General features: G+C 40.7%; 1 protein-coding gene across 2 annotated transcripts in view; it reads left to right on the top strand.

The window, feature by feature from the left end:
- The window catches only part of RBBP7 (RB binding protein 7, chromatin remodeling factor), a 73,175-nt gene extending 60,164 nt beyond the window's left edge, over positions 1-13,011 (top strand). For both annotated transcript variants that reach the window (XM_053707399.1, XM_053707400.1), the window contains exons 11-12: positions 12,473-12,583; positions 12,738-13,011. In XM_053707399.1, coding sequence (XP_053563374.1) covers positions 12,473-12,583; positions 12,738-12,806 — 180 coding nt within the window. In that variant the 3' untranslated portion in view covers positions 12,807-13,011. The remainder of the gene's footprint in view (positions 1-12,472; positions 12,584-12,737) is intronic.
- Positions 13,012-22,826: the final 9,815 nt, after the last annotated feature.

Consider the following 22,826-nt stretch of genomic DNA (forward strand, 5'->3'; position numbering starts at 1 on the left):
AGGCTGTCTTTTGTTTCTTTCATTAATTTCTTTAGTGTTTCTTCTCTTCTCTTATATTCATCTAAATCTTTAAATTCTAGAAGTTTGGATTCAAGATCATTAATTTCATTCCCTATTTTCAGGAGGAGTTCTTCCCTATAATCTTTAATTAATGACATCAATTTAGCAGAAGCCTCTTCAAGTATTTGATTCAAATGATTTTAAGAGAAAGTGGAATGAGTTTTAAACGAGCATTCTTTTTTAATTCTTAAGCCACAAGGGACCCTTTTTGCTCTTAAAGGGACAGTATACACTCATTTTCATATAACTGCATGTAATAGACACTACTATAAAGAATAATATGCACAGATACTGATATAAAAATCCAGTATAAAACTGTTTAAAAACTTACTTAGAAGCTGTCACTTTGGCTCTGTTGAAAAGGTAGCTGGAAAGCCCACTGCAAGTGGCAAATAAGACACTCCCCCCCTCCCCCTTCTTTTGCATATGAAAAGACCCTTTACACAAACAGGAGCAAGCTGGAGTAGGTAGTCGAGCGTATTCACATAAAGCTTTGGGGCTTGGTTAGGAGTCTGAAAATCAGAGCAATGTTATTTAAAAATAAGCAAAACTATACATTAATTAAAAAAAAAACTTTATGGGCTATATAAATAGATTATCTACAAAACATTTATGCAAAGAAAAAATGAGTGTATAATGTCCCTTTAAGTATTAAGTAACACAGTTCATAAACCAAAGCCCATACAGAAATAACATAATCATCTATAAGAGATTTATAGATGATCTTTTTTTTTTATATGGAAAGGGAGTACAGAGGACCTACAAGACTATCTTGAAAGTATGAATGTGAATAATCTCAATTTAAAGTTTACAGCAGAAACTAGCAAAGTAACAGTCAATTATCTAGACTTGGAGATTAACATAAAAAATAAGGTTCTAACAACAACGTTTTTTAAAGAAGTAGATGCGAACAATTTCATCCACGAAACTAGTTGTCATCTCCAAAAATGGAAAGGGAATATCCCAAGAGGCCAATTCTTACGTTTAAAAAGGAATTGTAAAGAAATACAAGATTTTGAAATCCAGTCTGAGATCCTAAAGAATAAGTTCATACATAGAGGCTACTCAGAAGAGAAAATAGAGATTGAAAGAATGAAAGTTAGAGAAACAGATAGAAAAGATATATTACAATACAAACCCAAAAAACCTATAACAACTTATGCACCGAATGAAGAAATTTTCCTGCCTTTCATAACACAGTATAGTGAAGACAGGGTAATATTAGAAAAAATAATAAAATCACATTGGAAGATCTTAAAATCAGACCCCCATTTAGGGGAAAGACTGCCAGAGGCCCCAAAGTTTATATATAAAAAGACAAATAATCTAAAAAGCAAACTGGCACCCACTTTCAAACAAAACAACTGTATGGTTACTAGAGGAGTATTAGGAGAAAAATTACACGGGTTCTACCCTTGCATAACTTGCAAGGCATGCAAATATGCGAATAAAACAAAAACTTTTAGATCTACTAATACGAACATGGAATATAAAATTAAAGAAACTATTAGATGTGTGGATACTAACGTTATTTACTTAATAACGTGTAAAAAATGTGGAAAACAATACACAGGAGAGACGGAAAGATCAGTCAGAGAGAGAATAAGAGAACATTTAAACTCAATTGAAAATTCAGAAAAAGAGAGGAATAAAGATCTTCCGGTAGCTAAACACTTTAGAACGTGTTGTAATAATAACTTAAAATTTTTTAGCTTCACAGCAATTACTAAACTAAATAAGAAAAAAAAAGAGGTGGGAACTTATCAAATATACTTCTACAGAAAGAGGCGAAGTGGATTTTCGAACTCCAAACACTAAAACCAAAAGGCCTAAACCTAGACTTTAGTCTAAATTGCTTTCTAAATTCTTAAATTCTTTGTTATAAACAGTAAAATAGTAATTTATAATATTTACTAACCCCAGCCTTTGTAATAAAAATCTGCACATCCATCCGATGTTTTAATTTTAAGAACTTAAAATGATTATATATCCATGATAGAATTAAAACCCAAAGAATGCTTATTACTAAATTATTGAATAGTAAGAATGAAGGGATCCTTTTCAATATACAAACAAATGAAACAAAAAATTATATACTTAAATTATGTACATATAAATTTTTACCCCTTGCTAAAACCGAAGTTTTAAAATACTGAAATATGCAAAAAAAAAAATTGTCTTTATTTTTGCCCATATCTCTTGCCCATATCCTCGGATTATAAGCAAAACCTATAGATATCTTTTTAGAATCTTAGCTTACATGTTTTAATGATCAAAATGCCCAATTAGATTTCTAAATATTTTATTCATTTCTCCAACATAGGTGTGTCCGGTCCACGGCGTCATCCTTACTTGTGGGATATTCTCTTCCCCAACAGGAAATGGCATAGAGCCCAGCAAAGCTGGTCACATGATCCCTCCTAGGCTCCGCCTTCCCCAGTCATTCTCTTTGCCGTTGCACAGGCAACATCTCCACGGAGATGGCTGAGTTTTTTGGTGTTTAAATGTAGTTTTTATTCTTCTATCAAGAGTTTATTTTAAAATAGTGCTGGTATGTACTATTTACTCTGAAACAGAAAAGAGATGAAGATTTCTGTTTGTAAGAGGAAAATGATTTTAGCAACCGTTACTAAAATCGATGGCTGTTTCCACACAGGACTGTTGAGAGGAATTAACTTCAGTTGGGGGAAACAGTGAGCAGACTTTGGCTGCTTGAGGTATGACACATTTCTAACAAGACTTGGTAATGCTGGAAGCTGTCATTTTCCCTATGGGATCCGGTAAGCCATTTTCTTAATTTTCAATATAAGAATAAAAGGGCTTTAAAGACTGGTAGACATTTTTCTGGGCCAAAACGATTACTTTATAAGCATATTTAATGGTTTATAACTTTGGAGAGTTATTTTAATCTTGGGAATTTTGTTAAAAAAACGGCAGGCACTGTATTGGACACCTTTTTCACTGGGGGCCTTTTCTAGTCATAGGCAGAGCCTCATTTTCGCGCCACTAATGCGCAGTTGTTTTTGAGAAGCAAGGCATGCAGATGCATGTGTGAGGAGCTCAGGTCCACTGAAAAAGCTTATTGAAGGTGTCATTTGGTATCGTATTCCGCTCTGGGCTTGGTTGGGTCTCAGCAAAGCAGATACCAGGGACTGTATAGGGGTTAAATGTAAAAACGGCTCCGGTTCCGTTATTTTAAGAGTTAAAGCTTTCAAATTTGGTGTGCAATACTTTTAAGGCTTTATGACACACTGGTGACATTTTGGTGAATTTTGAACATTTCTTTCATACTTTTGCGTATATTCAGTAAAAAAGTGTGTTCAGTTTAAAATTTAAAGAGACAGTAACGGTTTTATTTTAAAACGTTTTTTGTGCTTTGTTATCAAGTTTATGCCTATTAACATGTCTGAACTATCAGATAGACGATGTTCTGTATGTTCGGAAGCCAAGGTTCCTCTCCATTTAAATATGTGATGAATGTGACAAACAAAGTAGGGACAATGATGCCACTGATAGTAATGTTGCCCAAAATGATTCCTTAAGTGAGGGGAGTAAGCATGGTACTGCATCATCTCCTTCTATGTCTACACCAGTCTTGCCCACTCAGGAGGTCCCTAGTGCATCTAGTGCGCCAATCCTCCTTACTATGCAACAATTAACGGCTGTAATGGATAATTCTATTAAACATTTTAGCCAAAATGCCCACTTATCAGCGAAAGCGCGACTGCTCTGTTTTAGATACTGAAGAGCATGAGGGCGCTGATAATGGTTCTGTCATGCCCTTACACCAGTCTGAAGGGGCTAGGGAGGTTTTGTCTGAGGGAGAAATTTCAGATTCAGGAAAAATTTCTCAACAAGCTGAACCTGACGTTATTACATTTAAATTTAAATTGGAACATCTCCGCGCTCTGCTTAAGGAGGTGTTATCTACTCTGGATGATTGTGACAATTTGGTCATTCCAGAGAAATTATGTAAGATGGACAGGTTCCTAGAGGTCCCGGTGCCCCCGAAGCTTTTCCTATACCCAAGCGGGTGGCGGACATTGTAAATAAAGAATGGGAAAGGCCCGGCATACCTTTTTGTCCCTCCCCCTATATTTAAGAAATTATTTCCTATGGTCGACCCCAGGAAGGACTTATGGCAGACAGTCCCCAAGGTCGAGGGGGCGGTTTCTACTCTAAACAAACGCACCACTATCCCTATAGAAGATAGTTGTGCTTTCAAAGATCCTATGGATAAAAAATTAGAGGGTTTGCTTAAAAAGATGTTTGTTCAGCAAGGTTACCTTCTACAACCAATTTCATGCATTGTTCCTGTCACTACAGCAGCGTGTTTCTGGTTAGAGGAACTAGAAAAGTCGCTCAATCAAGCATCCTCTTATGAGGAGGTTATGGACAGAGTTCAAGCACTTAAGTTGGCTAACTCTTTTACCTTAGACGCCACTTTGCAATTAGCTAGATTAGCGGCGAAAAATTCAGGCTTTGCTATTGTGGCGCGCAGAGCGCTTTGGCTGAAGTCTTGGTCAGCGGATGTGTCCTCCAAGAACAGATTGCTTAACATCCCTTTCAAGGGGAAAACGCTGTTTGGCCCTGACTTGAAAGAGATTATTTCAGACATCACTGGAGGAAAGGGCCACGCCCTTCCTCAGGATAGGTCTTTTAAGGCTAAAAATAAAACACATTTTCGTCCCTTTCGTAGAAACGGACCAGCCTCAAATTCTACATCCTCTAAGCAAGAGGGTAATTCTTCTCAAACCAAGCCAGCCTGGAGACCGATGCAAGGCTGGAACAAAGGTAAGCAGGCCAAGAAGCCCGCTACCGCTACCAAGACAGCATGAGATGCTGGCCCCCGATCCGGGACCGGATCTGGTGGGGGGCAGACTCTCTCTCTTCGCTCAGGCTTGGGCGCTAGAAATAGTTTCTCAAGGTTATCTCCTGGAATTCAAGGAACTACCCCCAAGGGGAAGGTTCCACAGGTCTCAATTGTCTTCAGACCAAATAAAAAGACAGGCATTCTTACATTGTGTAGAAGACCTGTTGAAAATGGGAGTGATTCATCCTGTTCCATTAGGAGAACAAGGGATGGGGTTTTACTCCAATCTGTTCATAGTTCCCAAAAAAGAGGGAACATTCAGACCAATTTTAGATCTCAAGATCCTAAACAAGTTTCTCAAGGTCCCATCGTTCAAGATGGAAACCATTCGGACAATTCTTCCTACCATCCAGGAAGGTCAATTCATGACCACGGTGGATTTAAAGGATGCGTATCTACATATTCCTATCCACAAGGAACATCATCGGTTCCTAAGATTCGCCTTTCTGGACAAGCATTACCAGTTCGTGGCACTTCCATTCGGACTAGCCACTGCTCCAAGAATTTTCACAAAGGTACTAGGGTCCCTTCTAGCGGTGCTAAGGCCAAGGGGCATTGCAGTAGTACCCTACTTGGACGACATACTGATTCAAGCGTCGTCTCTGCCACAAGCAAAGGCTCATACGGACATTGTCCTAGCCTTTCTCAGATCTCACGGGTGGAAAGTGAACGTAGAAAAAAGTTCTCTATTCCCGTCAACAAGAGTTCCCTTCTTGGGAACAATAATAGACTCCTTGGAAATGAAGATTTTTCTGACAGAAGCCAGAAAATCAAAACTTCTAAGCTCTTGTCAAGTACTTCATTCTGTTCTTCTTCCTTCCATAGCGCAGTGCATGGAAGTAATAGGTTTGATGGTTGCGGCAATGGACATAGTTCCTTTTGCGCGAATTCATCTAAGACCATTACAACTGTGCATGCTCAGACAGTGGAATGGGGATTATACAGATTTGTCCCCGACGATCCAAGTAGATCAGAGGACCAGAGATTCACTCCGTTGGTGGCTGACCCTGGACAACCTGTCCCAAGGGATGAGCTTCAGAAGACCAGAGTGGGTCATTGTAACGACCGACGCCAGCCTGGTGGGCTGGGGCGCGGTCTGGAAACACCTGAAGGCTCAGGGTCTATGGTTTCGGGAAGAATCTCTTCTCCCGATAAACATTCTGGAACTGAGAGCGATATTCAATGCTCTCAAGGCTTGGCCTCAACTAGCAAAGGCCAAATTCATAAGATTTCAATCAGACAACATGACGACTGTTGCATATATCAACCATCAGGGGGGAACAAGGAGTTCCCTGGCGATGGAAGAAGTGACCAAAGTAATTCACTGGGCGGAGCTTCACTCCTGCCACTTGTCTGCTATCCACATCCCAGGAGTGGAAAATTGGGAAGCGGATTTTCTGAGTCGTCAGACTTTTCATCCGGGGGAGTGGGAACTCCATCCGGAAATCTTTGCCCAAATAACTCAATTATGGGGCATTCCAGACATGGATCTGATGGCGTCTCGTCAGAACTTCAAGGTTCCTTGCTACGGGTCCAGATCCAGGGATCCCAAGGCGACTCTAGTAGATGCACTAGTAGCGCCCTGGACCTTCAACCTAGCTTATGTGTTCCCACCGTTTCCTCTCATTCACAGGCTGGTAGCCAGGATCAATCAGGAGAGGGCTTCGGTGATCTTGATAGCTCCTGCGTGGCCACGCAGAACTTGGTATGCAGACCTGGTGAATATGTCATCGGCTCCACCATGGAAGCTACCTTTGAGACGGGACCTTCTTGTTCAAGGTCCGTTCGAACATCCGAATCTGGCATCACTCCAACTGACTGCTTGGAGATTGAACGCTTGATTTTATCAAAGCGTGGGTTCTCAGATTCTGTCATTGATACTCTTATTCAGGCTAGAAAGCCTGTAACTAGAAAAATTTACCATAAAGTATGGAAGAAATATATCTGTTGGTGCGAATCGAAAGGATTCCCATGGAACAGGGTAAAAATTCCTAAGATTCTGTCCTTTCTACAAGAGGGTTTGGAGAAAGGATTATCTGCAAGTTCTTTGAAGGGACAGATTTCTGCTTTATCTGTTTTACTTCACAAGAAGCTGGCGGCTGTGCCAGACGTTCAGGCTTTTGTTCAGGCTCTGGTTAGAATCAAGCCTGTTTACAAACCTTTGACTCCTCCTTGGAGTCTCAATTTAGTTCTTTCAGTTCTTCAAGGGGTTCCGTTTGAACCCTTACATTCCGTAGATATTAAGTTATTATCTTGGAAAGTTTTGTTTTTGGTTGCAATTTCTTCTGCTAGAAGAGTTTCAGAGTTATCTGCTCTGCAGTGTTCTCCTCCTTATCTGGTGTTCCATGCAGATAAGGTGGTTTTGCGTACTAAACCTGGTTTTCTTCCGAAAGTTGTTTCTAACAAAAATATTAACCAGGAGATAGTTGTGCCTTCTTTGTGCCCGAATCCAGTTTCAAAGAAGGAACGTTTGTTGCACAATTTGGATGTAGTTCGTGCTCTAAAATTCTATTTAGAGGCTACAAAGGATTTCAGACAAACATCTTCCTTGTTTGTTGTTTATTCTGGTAAAAGGAGAGGTCAAAAAGCAACTTCTACCTCTCTCTCTTTTTGGCTTAAAAGCATCATCAGATTGGCTTATGAGACTGCCGGACGGCAGCCTCCTGAAAGAATCACAGCTCATTCCACTAGGGCTGTGGCTTCCACATGGGCCTTCAAGAACGAGGCTTCTGTTGATCAGATATGTAAGGCAGCGACTTGGTCTTCACTGCACACTTTTACCAAATTTTACAAATTTGATACTTTTGCTTCTTCTGAGGCTATTTTTGGGAGAAAGGTTTTGCAAGCCGTGGTGCCTTCCATCTAGGTGACCTGATTTGCTCCCTCCCATCATCCGTGTCCTAAAGCTTTGGTATTGGTTCCCACAAGTAAGGATGACGCCGTGGACCGGACACACCTATGTTGGAGAAAACAGAATTTATGTTTACCTGATAAATTACTTTCTCCAACGGTGTGTCCGGTCCACGGCCCGCCCTGGTTTTTTAATCAGGTCTGATGATTTATTTTCTCTAACTACAGTCACCACGGTATCATGATTTCTCCTATGCAAATATTCCTCCTTTACGTCGGTCGAATGACTGGGGAAGGCGGAGCCTAGGAGGGATCATGTGACCAGCTTTGCTGGGCTCTTTGCCATTTCCTGTTGGGGAAGAGAATATCCCACAAGTAAGGATGACGCCGTGGACCGGACACACCGTTGGAGAAAGTAATTTATCAGGTAAACATAAATTCTGTTTTTATTCTATTTATTCATGCTGTTTATACATAAGTTTACCAATTAAATTAACTCTGATACGAATTAGCCAATGGGAGTAATGAACCGGATATTTAAACCTCAGTAAAAACATGGAGTGATAGCTTGAGAAAGGCTGATTAAGTTCATTGGAAACGCGTTGCTAACAACTCCATACATAGACCCACAGACCGATACGGGATTACTGCCGCAGAGCTGTCAATTTAGAGAGAGCGACAACACCCCCAAGGAGTGAACCAATCAGAGCCCCTTCTGGAGAAGGCGCGGTCTCTGTTCACACAGCGGGAGAACGCCGAACAACAACTGACGGCTCCATAACCGGCGAGAATCACAAACCAATAACGGACCAGGTTATTCTACCTACCGAAAGAACTTAGGAACAAGTGCACTTGTCTACCAAACCCAGGTACTTTTTTTTTTTTTTTGGAAATTGCAAGATTACTTGCTCCAGACTGTCAGCTTACTATCTCCACAGGTACAAGGAGCAATTATACGCTTGAGGAAAGACCTATCATTGTTTGTAGCTGTTCGGAAAATACCACTATAAATACTCACATTATCTGCTTACAAAAATATTAAGGATATACACTCACGGAGTGCTTAAACCCGCATTGCGATATTGAGAAGGAAACTGTTCTAGTTGTACTATAAACACATTACTCAGGGAGACTTTTATGTTAGTTATGTATTTAATCCTAGCTAACTATATTTATATGGATTAAATTGTTTTACATAAGGTTGGCCAACCATTATTTGATTTGGGCATTTTGATAAAACATATGTCATTTTATTCTGTCCTGCGATTTTGATAATACTCTTTATATTTATATTTAATAAAATATTTTTAGAAATTTTATTGTATCCATTTTAAGAAATTATATTACATCCATTTTTGGGGATTTCAGCCTCAACAGAGGCGCTGGTGTGTTTCTACCCTAACTCCTTACTAAAGATTTTATTTGGTCCAGGCCTGATTTTCGTTCTGCAAAATCCCATCGACAACAATCCTCCAAGCCCAAGCAACCCAAGAGTACTTGGAAGCCGGCTCAGTCCTGGAATAAATGCAAGCAGAATAAGAAGCCCACCGTAAACAAATTGGCATGAAGGGGTGGCCCTCGATCCGGGATCGTGTAGGGGGCAGACTGTCTTTTCAGATGCCTGGTTCAAGGACGTACAGGATCCGTGGGTCCTGGAGGTGGTATCTCAGGGATACAAGATGGGCTTCAAATCTCATCTGATAAGGGTCAGATTCCTTCTCTCGAATTTGTCTATCAGACCAGAAAAGAGTTATGCCTTTCTAGGGTGCATTCGGAATCCTCATTTAGGAGTTGTTGACCCGGTGCCTATCAAAGAAAAAGTTTTGGGACTTTATTCAAACCTTTTCGTGGTCCCAAAGGAGGGAACTTTCCTCCCAATTCTGGACCTAAAGTGCTTAAACAAATTTCTCAATGTCCCTTCCTTCAAGATGGAGAAAATAAGGTCAATCCTTCCTTTAATTCAGGTAGGCCAGTTTATGACTATAGATCTGAAGGACGCTTACCTTTATGTTCCAATCCACAGGGAACACTCAGTTCCTGAGGTTTGCACTCCTGGACCAGTACTTCCAATTCATTGCCCTTCCGTTTGGCCTAGCTACTGCTCCAAGCATATTTACGATGGTTCTGGGGGCTCTTCTAGCTATTGCCAGAATCAGGGTATTGCAGTAGCCCCATACTTGGACGATATTCTGGTGCAAGCACCATCCTTTCGTCTTACGGAAGAATTCTCGGAGTCCCTTAGTCTTCGATCACATGGATGGAAGATAAACTTGGAAAAGAGTTCTCTTCATCGAAGGAACGCTTGCTTCACAATTTGGATGTGGTTCGCGACTTGAAGTTCTATCTTCAGGCTAATAAGGAATTTAGACGATCTTCCTCTTTATCTATTTGGGGAAGCGTAAGGTGCATGAGGCTACTTTGACTTCCCTATCTTTTTGGTTAAGGCGTGTCATCCGCTTAGCTTACGATACAGCGGGACATCGTCCTCCGGAGAGGATAACGGCTCATTCCACTAGAGCAGTGGTTTCCTCTTGGGCCTTAAGAGGCCTCTATGGATCAGATTTGTAAGGTGGCTACCTGGTCCTCCTTGCATACTTTTCAAAATTTTACAAGTTTGATGTTTTTGCTTCGGCTGAAGCTGCTTTCGGGAGAACAGTTTTGCAGGTTTTGGTGCCCTCAGAATAGGGTCAGTCTCCATTTTTGTTCCCTCCCGTTATTCATTGTGTCCCCTGGAGCTTGGGTATAGTTTTCCCAACAGTAAGGAATGAAGCCGTGGACTCTCCCTATCTTGGGAAGGAAAACATAATTTATGCTTAACAAATCAATTCCTTTACTTCCGGATAGGGAGTGTCAACGGCCCCCGCCGTTTTTTTCTTGCCTGTGGGCGGGCCCTTATTTTATTCTTGGCACTATTTATACCCTAATGTTTCGTTTCCTTGTTCCCTCAGCAGATTGACTGGGGTAATGAGTGGGGGGGATATTTAAGACTGAGTGGGGTGTCTTTGCCTCCTCCTGGTGGCCAGGTGTTGTATTTCCCAAAAGTAAGAAATGAAGCCATGGACTCTCCCTATCCGGAAAGAAAGGAATTTATCTGGTAAGCATAAATTGTTTTTTTGCAGTGACTGCATTGCTTTGTTCCTGTAGCTTTTGTTAAATATAGCAAATGTATTTATTTTTAAGTTTTTAAAACCTGATCTGTATTGTCCTAACCACAACTTCTCACAACTTCTGTCACAGGTTGTGACTATACATGAGCAAATGGCAGTGCCCAATTTGAAAATATATAACATTTACCAATTGGCAATTAGAACAGAGCTGCAGACAAAGAAAAATACCATAATTAGTAACCATCCTTTTTTATCCATCAACTTAAAGGGACACTGTACCCAAAAATTTAATTTTGTAATTCAGTGAGCATGAAATTTTAAGCAAATTTCGAATTTACTCCTTTTTATCAAATTTTTATTAATTCTCTTGGTATCTTTATTTGAAATGCAAGAATGTAAGTTTAGATGCCGGCCCATTTTTGGTAAACAACCTGGGTTGTCCTTGCTTATTGGTGGATAAATTCATCCACCAAATAAAAAAGTGCTGTCCAGAGTACTGAAACCAAAAAAGCTTAGATGCCTTCTTTTTCAAATAATGATAGCAATAGAACGAAGAAAAATTGATAATAAGAGTAAATTAGAAAGTTGCTTAAAATTGCATGCTCTTTCTGAATTACAAAAGAAAAAATTTGGGTTCAGTGTCCCTTTAATGTTATTTAAGAGTATCTGGAAATGTTATATGTGGGGGGAAAAGCTGTAATTAGCTGATGTATAATAAGAACATTTTAAATACAGAATGTAGCATGCTTAATTTTAAATATCATTTTATGTTGATAAGCTTTAAAGGGAAAGTCTGCTTGAAAATGATTCCTTTATTACCCATTCCCAGTTTTGCAGAAGTTATATTTGATATACTGGTTTTTTTTTTAACCTCTGATTACCTTGTCTACTAAGCTCTTCCAAAGTTCATGGATAATTCATAAATGTATTAAGACGCCAAGGTGCACAAAATGGACAATGTTTCAGATCTCAGTCCTTACTGTACGGACATGACTGAGGTCCGAAACATTGTCCATTTTGTGCACCTTGGTGTCTTTATAAATTTATGAATTATCCATGAACTTTGAAAGAGAGTCCTGCTGTCTTTATGGACTTTGATTCTATGTTTTGGGACTGAGTGAGGAGTCTCTGACAGATTTGCACCCTTTTAATCTGTTGTGGTGTTCCTCCTACCTTGTGTCTAAGCCCTTATCCCAGTGCTTTTTTCAAACTTGCATTTTAGCCAGTTAGTGCTGGTTCATGCAAAATCCCACAGGAGTGAGCCCAATGCTATCTATATTGGAAACACATGAACTAGCACTGGTTGTGAAAAGCTAATAAAATGCAGGGATAAGAGGCGGCCTGCAGGGGCTTAAAACGGGCAGATGATTAGAGGTTATAGAATATTAATATATATTAATAATATAATTAATTAAAAGAATATTAATGTGTGTTTGTGCAAAGCTGGGGAATGGGTAGTACATGTGTTCTTTATCTCTTTAAACCATAACAAAAATCAAGTAGACCATTCCTTTTTAACACTTTATTGCATTTATAGTTGAGAACAAAACCTTTTGATTTTTAACAACTTATTTTTTCTCAGTTTATCCATGGTGGTCACACTGCAAAGATCTCAGACTTCAGCTGGAACCCTAATGAACCCTGGGTAATTTGTTCTGTGTCTGAAGATAACATCATGCAGATTTGGCAGATGGTGAGTATGAAAATGTGGAAATGATTAGATTAAATCAATTTTAGTTTTAAGAACTACTCATATAAGTGTCAAGAGAAGTCATAAGGCTCTTCATACTCATGATTATGAAAATAAGACTATTTGGCATCCTTGCTGAGTAAATTTATTTTTGCAGGCTGAAAATATTTACAACGATGAAGAACCTGACATACAACCTTCTGAGCTAGAAGCTCAAGGATCGTAGACTTTAACACTTCTCAGAATGCCTGATGCCGTTCACCTGTAGTGAAGTGGTTTCTGTGTCTAAATTATCGGATTATTTTGAGTACCACATGCATTTGACATTTTTTTTCCTCCTTGTATAACATTGTATTGTGTTCTTTGTATCAGAGAGTTGCTGCTTAAGTGGTTCGTGGAATAATACAAATAAAAAAAAATAGTCTACAGTGTCCTTATGTTTGTATATAACTGTATTTAAAGTTTATCCACATCAATGCACACCATGGTAAGCATAAAGCTTAGGGATGTGTAAAATATTGCAGATTCATAGGAAAATAAAGCAGTACTGTAAGAGTATTTTAAGAGGATAGTATTTTTTTTTCAATTTTTTTTCTTAAAGTATAATTGGAACAAATATTTAAAGGGACATTCCAGCCAAAATTGCAAGCCATCTGGATGCATTTCAGTTTTGAACAAAAGCATACATGTATTGGCAAAAATGCTTTTAATAAAAAGCTATAGCGGTTTCAAAAGTGTATTTAAAGGGATGTATACAACAATTTGCTTATAACCATGTAAAAAAATCCAGTATATAAAATCTTTAAAAAAAAACAAACAAAAAAAACCACCTTAGAAGCTCCAAATGTTGCACTGTGGATGAGGTTAAACTGGGACACCCACTGAAAGGGGCTGAGTGCAGACACTCCCCTGCATATGAAAAGACCCATTATACAAACAGAAGCAATCTGAAGTCTGTATACATCTAAAACTTAGGCGCTTGGTTTGGAGTCTTAAAATCAGCACAATGTTAATTAAAAAAAAAAAAGCAAAACTATACATTTTTACAAAAATACCCCTAGATGGGCTATATAAATGGATCATCTACAAAACATTTATGCAAAGAAAAATTTAGTGTATAATTCTCTTAAGTATGCACTGTGCACAAGCCTTTTAAACACAGCACTTGCAGAGAGCCTAAGCTGCTTGTATCATCTAGTCATGACTCGGTTTCATTGCCGACATGATACAAGCCCCACTGGTGTGCTGAGCAGCTGAAGTATTTCAAATGCTGGTGCACTGAGAGTAGTTGGGTCTGCTGCACATGCAGAGAATGTTTACACTAAATCAGTGATAACTTTTATAAGAAACCTTTTTACCAATGCATGTATTTTGCATATGTTTCTATTCATTCAATCTGCAGTAAAAGCCAACCTTCCAAATTTGATTTTATTTTGATCCAATTATTTAATTTCACCCACTTTTCGTACACCCGCCCTCCCCCCATATTGTTAAATAATAATTTTGATTGTTATGGGGTGTATCTAGATAAATTTTATTTTCTCCAACATTGGTGTGTCCGGTCCACGGCGTCATCCTTACTTGTGGGAATCTCTTCCCCAACAGGAAATGGCAAAAGAGTCCCAGCAAAGCTGGCCATAGAGTCCCTCCTAGGCTCCGCCCACCCCAGTCATTCTCTTTGCCGTTGCACAGGCAACATCTCCACGGAGATGGTTAAGAGTATGTGTGGTGTTTAGTTGTAGTTTTTTTTATTCTACTATCAAGAGTTTGTGATTTTAAAATAGTGCTGGTATGTACTATTTACTCTGAAACAGAAAGAGATGAAGAATTCTGTTTGTGAGAGGAAGATAATTTTAGCAGACAGTAACTAAAATCGTTTGCTGTTTCCACATAGGACTGTTGAGATGAAGTAACTTCAGTTGGGGGAAACAGTTAGCAGACTTTTCTGCTTAAGGTATGACTAGCCATATTTCTAACAAGACTGTGTAATGCTGGAAGGCTGTCATTTCCCCTCATGGGGACCGGTAAGCCATTTTCTTAGTCTCAAACAGAATAAAGGGCTTAATATGGGCTATAAAACTGGTAGACACTTTTATGGGCAAAATCGATTGCTTTATTTGGGCATTTTATACATGTTTATGCTGGTAATTCACACTTAGTGCCTGACGTTAAAAACGTTCCAAGTTTATGTGTTAGACACCTTTTCCAGTCAGGAAGGGCCTTCCCAGTTGTAGGCTGAGCCTCATTTTCGCGCCATTACTGCGCAGTTACTTTTGAGAGCAAGACATGCAGATGCATGTGTGAGGATCTGAAAGTAGTTGGAAAAGTTCCTAGAAGGCTTCATTTGGTATCGTATTCCCCCCTGGGTTTGGTAGAGTCGCAGCAAAGGTTGTAGCTGGGACTGTAGAGGGGTTAAAACTTTAACCGACTCCGGTTTCGTTATTTTAAGGGTTAAAGCTCTGAAAATTGGTGTGCAATACTTTGAATGCTTTAAGAAAATTTGGTAAATGAAAATTTGGTAAATTTTGAACAATTCCTTCATATTTTTTCACATATTCAGTAATCATCTCCTGTGTCTATACCAGTTTTGCCCACGCAGGAGGCCCCTAGTACTTCTAGCGCGCAAATGCTTATTACTATGCAACAATTGACGGCAGTAATGGATAACTCCATAGCAAATATTTTATCCAAAATGCCTGCATATCAGAGAGAGCGCGATTGCTCTGTTTTAAACACTGAGGAGCAAGAGGGCGCTGATGATGATTGCTCTGTCATACCCTCACACCAATCTGAAGGGGCCATGAGGGAGGTTTTGTCAGATGGGGAAATTTCAGATTCAGGAAAAATTTCTCAACAGGCTGAACCTGATGTTATGACATTTAAATTAGTGCATCTCCGCGCACTGCTTAAGGAGGTGTTATCTACTCTGGATGATTGTGACAACCTGGTCATTCCAGAAAAATTATGCAAGATGGACAAGTTCCTAGAGGTTCCGGTACACCCCGACGCTTTTCCTATACCCAAGCGGGTGGCGGACATAGTGAATAAGGAGTGGGAGAAGCCCGGCATACCTTTTTGTCCCCCCTCCTATATTTAAGAAATTATTTCCTATGGTCGACCCCAGAAAGGACTTATGGCAGACAGTCCCTAAGGTCGAGGGGGCAGTTTCTACACTAGCCAAGCGCACTACTATTCCTATCGAGGATAATTGTGCTTTCAAAGATCCTATGGATAAAAAATTGGAGGGTTTGCTTAAAAAGATTTTTGTACAGCAAGGTTACCTTCTGCAACCCATTTTGTGCATTGTTCCTGTCACTACAGCAGCGTGGTTCTGGTTCGAGGAACTAGAAAAGTCGCTCAGTAGAGAGACTCCATATGAGGAGGTTATGGACAGAGTTCACGCACTTAAGTTGGCTAATTCTTTTATTTTAGATGCCGCTTTGCAATTAGCTAGATTAGCGGCGAAAAATTCAGGGTTTGCAATTGTGGCGCGCAGAGCGCTTTGGCTAAAGTCTTGGTCAGCGGATGTATCATCCAAGACAAAATTGCTTAATATCCCCTTCTAGCTCAGAAGGTTGTATGTCAAACCAAATAAAGAGACAGGCATTCTTACATTGTGTAGAAGACCTGTTAAGGATGGGAGTGATACACCCAGTTCCAATGGCGGAACAAGGAATGGGATTTTACTCAAATCTGTTCGTAGTTCCCAAAAAAGAGGGAACCTTCAGACCAATTCTGGATTTAAAAATCCTAAACAAATTTCTCAGAGTACCATCGTTCAAAATGGAAACCATTCGAACGATTCTACCTACAATCCAGGAAGGTCAATTTATGACTACCGTGGATCTAAAGGATGCGTACCTACATATTCCTATCCACAAAGAAAATCATCAGTTCCTAAGGTTCGCCTTTCTGGACAAGCATTACCAGTTTGTGGCCCTCCCATTCGGATTAGCCACTGCTCCAAGGATTTTCACAAAGGTACTCGGGTCCCTTCTAGCGGTTCTAAGACCAAGGGGCATTGCAGTAGTACCATACCTGGACGACATTCTAATACAAGTGTCGTCCCTTTCAAAGGCAAAGGCTCATACAGACATTGTTCTGGTCTTTCTCAGATCTCACGGATGGAAGGTGAACATAGAAAAAAGTTCCCTGTCTCCGTCGACAAAAGTTTCTTTCTTGGGAACAATAGATTCTCTAGAAATGAGGATTTTCCTGACAGACGTCAGAAAGTCAAAACTTCTAAACGCTTGTCAAGTTCTTCATTCTATTCCATGTCCTTCTGTAGCTCAGTGCATGGAAGTGGTAGGATTGATGGTTGCAGCAATGGACATAGTTCCTTTTGCGCTAATTCATCTAAGACCATTACAACTGTGCATGCTGAAACAGTGGAATGGGGACTATACAGACTTGTCTCCAGTGATTCAAGTAGATCAGAAGACCAGAGACTCACTCCGTTGGTGGCTAACCCAGGATCACCTATCCCAGGGAATGAGCTTCCGCAGACCAGAGTGGGTCATCGTCACGACCGACGCCAGTCTAGTGGGCTGGGGCGCGGTCTGGGAATCCCTGAAAGCTCAGGGACTATGGTCTCGGGAAGAGTCTCTTCTCCCGATAAACATTCTGGAACTAAGAGCGATATTCAATGCTCTCAGGGCTTGGCCTCAGCTAGCAAAGGCCAGATTCATAAGATTCCAATCAGACAACATGACTGTTGCTTATATCAATCATCAGGGGGGAACAAGGAGTTCCCTGGCGATGAAAGTGACCAAAATAATACAATGGGTGGAGGATCACTCCTGCCACCTATCTGCGATCCACATCCCAGGAGTGGAAAACTGGGAGGCGGATTATCTGAGTCGTCAGACTTTCCATCCGGTGGAGTGGTAACTCCACCCGGAGATATTTGCCCAGTTGACCCAATTATGGGGCATTCCAGACATGGATCTGATGGCGTCTCGTCAGAACTTCAAGGTTCCTTGCTACGGGTCCAGATCCAGGGATCCCAAGGCGACTCTAGTGGATGCACTAGTAGTGCCTTGGACCTTCAACCTAGCTTATGTGTTTCCACCGTTCCCTCATTCCCAGGCTGGTAGCCAGGATCAAGCAGGAGAGGGCCTCGGTAATCTTGATAGCTCCTGCGTGGCCACGCAGGACTTGGTATGCAGACCTGGTGAATATGTCATCGGCTCCACCATGGAAGCTACCTTTGAGACAGGACCTTCTTGTACAGGGTCCATTCGAACATCCAAATCTTGTCTCCCTCCAGCTGACGGCTTGGAGATTGAACGCTTGATTCTATCAAAGCGTGGATTTTCAGATTCCGTGATAGATACTCTGGTTCAAGCCAGAAAACCGGTAACTAGAAAAATTTACCATAAAATATGGAAAAGATATATCTGCTGGTGTGAATCCAAAGGATTCCCATGGAATAAGATAAAAATTCCTAAGATCCTTTCCTTTCTACAAGAAGGTTTAGATAAAGGATTATCTGCGAGTTCTCTAAAGGGACAGATTTCTGTCTTACTACACAAACGACTGGCAGCTGTGCCAGATGTTCAAGCATTTGTTCAGGCTCTGGTTAGGATCAAGCCTGTTTACAGACCTTTGACTCCTCCCTGGAGTCTAAATCTAGTTCTTTCAGTTCTTCAAGGGGTTCCATTTGAACCTTTACATTCCGTAGATATTAAGTTGTTATCTTGGAAAGTTTGGGTTGCTATTTCTTCTGCTAGATGAGTTTGAGTTATCTGCTCTGCAGTGTACTCCGCCCTATTTGGTGTTCCATTCAGATAAGGTTGTTTTGCGTACTAAGCCTGGTTTTCTTCCAAAGGTTGTTTCTAACAAAAATATTAACCAGGAGATAGTTGTACCTTCTTTGTGTCCGAATCTGGTCTCAAAGAAGGAACGTTTGCTACACAATTTAGATGTAGTCCGTGCTCTAAAATTCTACTTAGAAGCTACAAAAGAGTTCAGACAAACATCTTCTCTGTCGTCTATTCTGGTAAAAGGAGAGGTCAAAAAGCAACTTCTACCTCTTCCCTTTTGGCTTAAAAGCATCATCAGATTGGCTTATGAGACTGCTTCTTTGGAGGCTATTTTTGGGAGAAAGGTTTTGCAAGCCGTGGTGCCTTCCGTTTAGGTAACCTGATTTGCTCCCTCCCTTCATCAGTGTCCTAAAGCTTTGGTATTGGTTCCCACAAGTAAGGATGACGCCGTGGACCGGACACACCAATGTTGGAGAAAACAGAATTTATGCTTACCTGATAAATTACTTTCTCCAACGGTGTGTCCGGTCCACGGCCCGCCCTGGTTTTTTAATCGGGTTTGATGAATTATTTTCTCTAACTACAGTCACCACGGCACCCTATGGTTTCTCCTATTTTTTCCTCCTGTCGGTCGAATGACTGGGGTGGGCGGAGCCTAGGAGGGACTATATGGCCAGCTTTGCTGGGACTCTTTGCCATTTCCTGTTGGAAGAGATATTCCCACAAGTAAGGATGACGCCGTGGACCGGACACACCGTTGGAGAAAGTAATTTATCAAGTAAACATAAATTCTGTTTTTTAGGCTCCTAGCTGCAAAAATCATTTCTCCAACATTGGTGTGTCCGGTCCACTGAGTCATCCATTACTTGTGGGATATTCTCCTCCCCTACAGGGAATGGCAAGGAGAGCACACAGCAAGAGCTGTCCATATAGCTCCGCCCCCCAGTCATTCTCCTTGCCGCTCTGACTAGCCATTTTCTAACAAGACTGTGTAATGCTGGAAGGCTGTCATTTTTTCCCTCATGGTGATCGGTAAGCCATCTTCTTAGACTTAGAAAGAATAAAGGGCTTATTATGGGCTATTAACTGGTGGACACTCTTAAGGGCTAAATTGATTGTTTAAGTATTTATTTGAAGTGGATTTCACTTATTATTTGGGGAACGTTTTTTATCGGTTACTATGCAACAATTGACGGCAGTAATGGATAACTCCATAGCAAATATTTTATCCAAAATGCCAGCATTTCAGAGAGAGCGCGATTGCTCTGTTTTAAACACTGTAGAGCAGGAGGGCGCTGATGATAATTTTTCTGTCATACCCTCACACCAGTCTGAAGTGGCAGTGATGGAGGGTTTCTCAGATGGAGAAATTTCTGATACAGGAAGAATTTCTCAGCAGGCAGAACCTGATGTTGTGACATTTAAATTTAAAGCAGAGCATCTCCGCGCATTACTTAAGGAGGTGCTATCTACTCTGGATGATTGTGACAATCTGGTCATCCCAGAAAACTTGTGCAAGATGGACAAGTTCCTAGAGGTCCCGGTACACCCTGATGCCTTTCCGATACCCAAACGGGTGGCGGACATAGTGAATAAGGAGTGGGAGAAGCCAGGCATACCTTTTTTGTCCCTCCTCCTATATTTAAGAAATTGTTCCCTATGGTCGACCCCAGGAAGGACATATGGCAAACAGTCCCTAAGGTCGAGGGGGCGGTTTCTACACTAGCCAAACGCACGACCATTCCCATTGAGGACAATTGTGCTTTCAAAGATCCTATGGATAAAAAATTGGAGGGTTTGCTTAAAAAGATTTTTGTACAGCAAGGTTACCTCCTTCAACCTATTTCGTGCATTATTCCTGTCACTACAGCGGCATGGTTCTGGTTCGAGGAACTGGAAAAGTCGCTTAGTAGGGAGACTCCGTATGAGGAAGTCATGGACAGAATTCACACACTTAAGTTAGTTAATTCCTTTATTTTAGACGCCGCTTTGCAGTTAGCGAGATTAGCGGCAAAAAATTCAGGGTTTGCAATTGTGGCGCGCAGAGCGCTCTGGCTAAAGTCTTGGTCGGCGGATGTATTTTCCAAGGCAAAATTGCTTAATATCCCTTTCAAAGGTAAGACCCTTTTTGGGCCAGAATTGAAAGACATTTCAGACATCACTGGGGGAAAGGGCCATGCCCTCCCACAGGATAGGCCTTTCAAGGCTAAGAATAAGTCCAATTTTCGTTCCTTTCGCAATTTCAGGAACTGAGCGGCTTCTAACTCGGCAGCCTCTAGACAAGAGGGTAACTCTTCCCAGACTAAACCAGCTTGGAAACCAATGCAAGGCTGGAATAAGGGTAAACAGGCCAAGAAGCCTGCTGCTGCTACCAAGACAGCATGAAGGGGTAGCCCCCGATCCGGGACCGGATCTAGTAGGGGACAGACTCTCTCTCTCTTTGCTCAGGCTTGGGCAAGAGATGTTCAGGATCCCTGGACACTAGAAATAGTCTCTCAGGGTTATCTTCTAGAATTCAAGGAACTACCCCCAAGGGGAAGGTTCCACATTTCTCACTTATCTTCAAACCAAATAAGTAGACAGGCATTCTTACATTGTGTAGAAGACCTGTTAAAGATGGGAGTGATACACCCAGTTCCAACTGTGGAACAAGGTCAGGGGTTTTTACTCAAATCTGTTTGTAGTTCCCAAAGAAGAGGGAACTTTCAGACCAAATCTGGATTTAAAAATTCTAAACAAATTTCTCAGAATTCCATCGTTCAATATGGAAACCATTCGAACAATTTTACCTACAATCCAGAAGGGTCAATATATGACTACCGTGGATTTAAAGGATGCGTATCTACATATTCCTATCCACAAAGATCATCATCAGTTCCTAAGGTTCGCCTTTCTGGACAAACATTATCAGTTCGTGGCTCTCCCATTCGGACTAGCCACTGCTCCCAGAATTTTCACAAAGGTGCTCGGGTCCCTTCTGGCGGTTCTAAGACCAAGGGGCATTGCAGTGGCACCTTATCTGGACGACATTCTAATTCAAGCGTCTCTTTCCAAGGCAAAGGCTCATACAGACATTGTTCTAGCCTTTCTCAGATCTCACGGGTGGAAGGTGAACGTAGAAAAGAGTTCCCTGTCTCCGTCGACAAGAGTTCCCTTTTTGGGAACAATAATAGATTCTTTTGAAATGAAGATCTTCCTGACAGAAGTCAAAGCTTCTAAACGCTTGTCAAGTTCTTCTCTCTATTCTGCAGCCTTCCATAGCTCAGTGCATGGAAGTAGTAGGGTTGATGGTTGCAGCAATGGACATAGTTCCTTTTGCTCGAATTCATCTAAGACCATTACAACTGTGCATGCTCCAGTAGACAGGATCACCTGTCTCAGGGAATGAGTTTCTGCAGACCAAAGTGGGTCATTGTTGCGACCGACGCCAGTCTATCAGGCTGGGGCACGGTCTGGGATTCCCTGAAAACTCAGGGTTTATGGTCTTGGGAAGAGTCTCTTCTCCCGATCAACATCCTGGAACTGAGAGCGATATTCAATGCTCTCCGGGCTTGGCCTCATCTAGCGAAGGCCGGATACATAAGATTCCAGTCAGATAACATGACTGTTTAACAAAGAGTAGCAAGAGCACTACACTGGTAGAATAGGAACGCTCAGTATATTACTTTAATATATACAGAGAATGTATTCAAGTTATTTACAAACAGCGTATCCTTTTCTATAATTATGTCTGGATACCGTGCATAAATTTATCAAATTTCTGTATTTTTAATAGGTATATACATATATACCTTTTGAGCTTGAGTGCTGGTGCATAATACGACACTAGTTACAAGTATAGTCTATATCATAGATGATAGAGACTGAAAGAATGCACCTAAGTAGCAGTTCAGTTCCTTATGGAGTTATTAGTATAAGTATGAAACTTAAACAGCCATTGTGAGCCAAAGGATTGAAAGGAAATTAAAACATAAAACTTTTATTAAATCAACATTCGATTAAAAATTTTTTGTGTAAGTGTGTGTACTTTAAAAACACATAGCAACTTTACTGAAGATAAAAAAGTGGCACTAAATATCAAGTGGATAGATTACCTCTATTTTGAAATATTCTTGGATTGTATAATCTATCCACTTGATATTTAGTGCCACTTTTTTATCTTCAATAAAGTTGCTATGTGTTTTTAAAGTACACTCACACAAAAAATTTTTAATCGAATGTTGATTTAATAAAAGTTTTATGTTTTAATTTCCTTTCAATCCTTTGGCTCACAATGGCTGTTTAAGTTTCATACTTATACTAATAACTCCATAAGGAACTGAAGTGCTACTTAGATGATAGAGACTGAAAGAATGCACCTATGATATAGACTGTACTCGTAACATGACGACTGTAGCTTACATCAACCATCAGGGAGGAACAAGGAGTTCCTTGGCGATGAGAGAGGTATCCAAGATCATCAAATGGGCGGAGGATCACTT

The sequence above is a fragment of the Bombina bombina genome, chromosome 3 (assembly GCF_027579735.1).
Source record: "Bombina bombina isolate aBomBom1 chromosome 3, aBomBom1.pri, whole genome shotgun sequence".
In the NCBI taxonomy this organism is placed as follows: domain Eukaryota; kingdom Metazoa; phylum Chordata; class Amphibia; order Anura; family Bombinatoridae; genus Bombina; species Bombina bombina.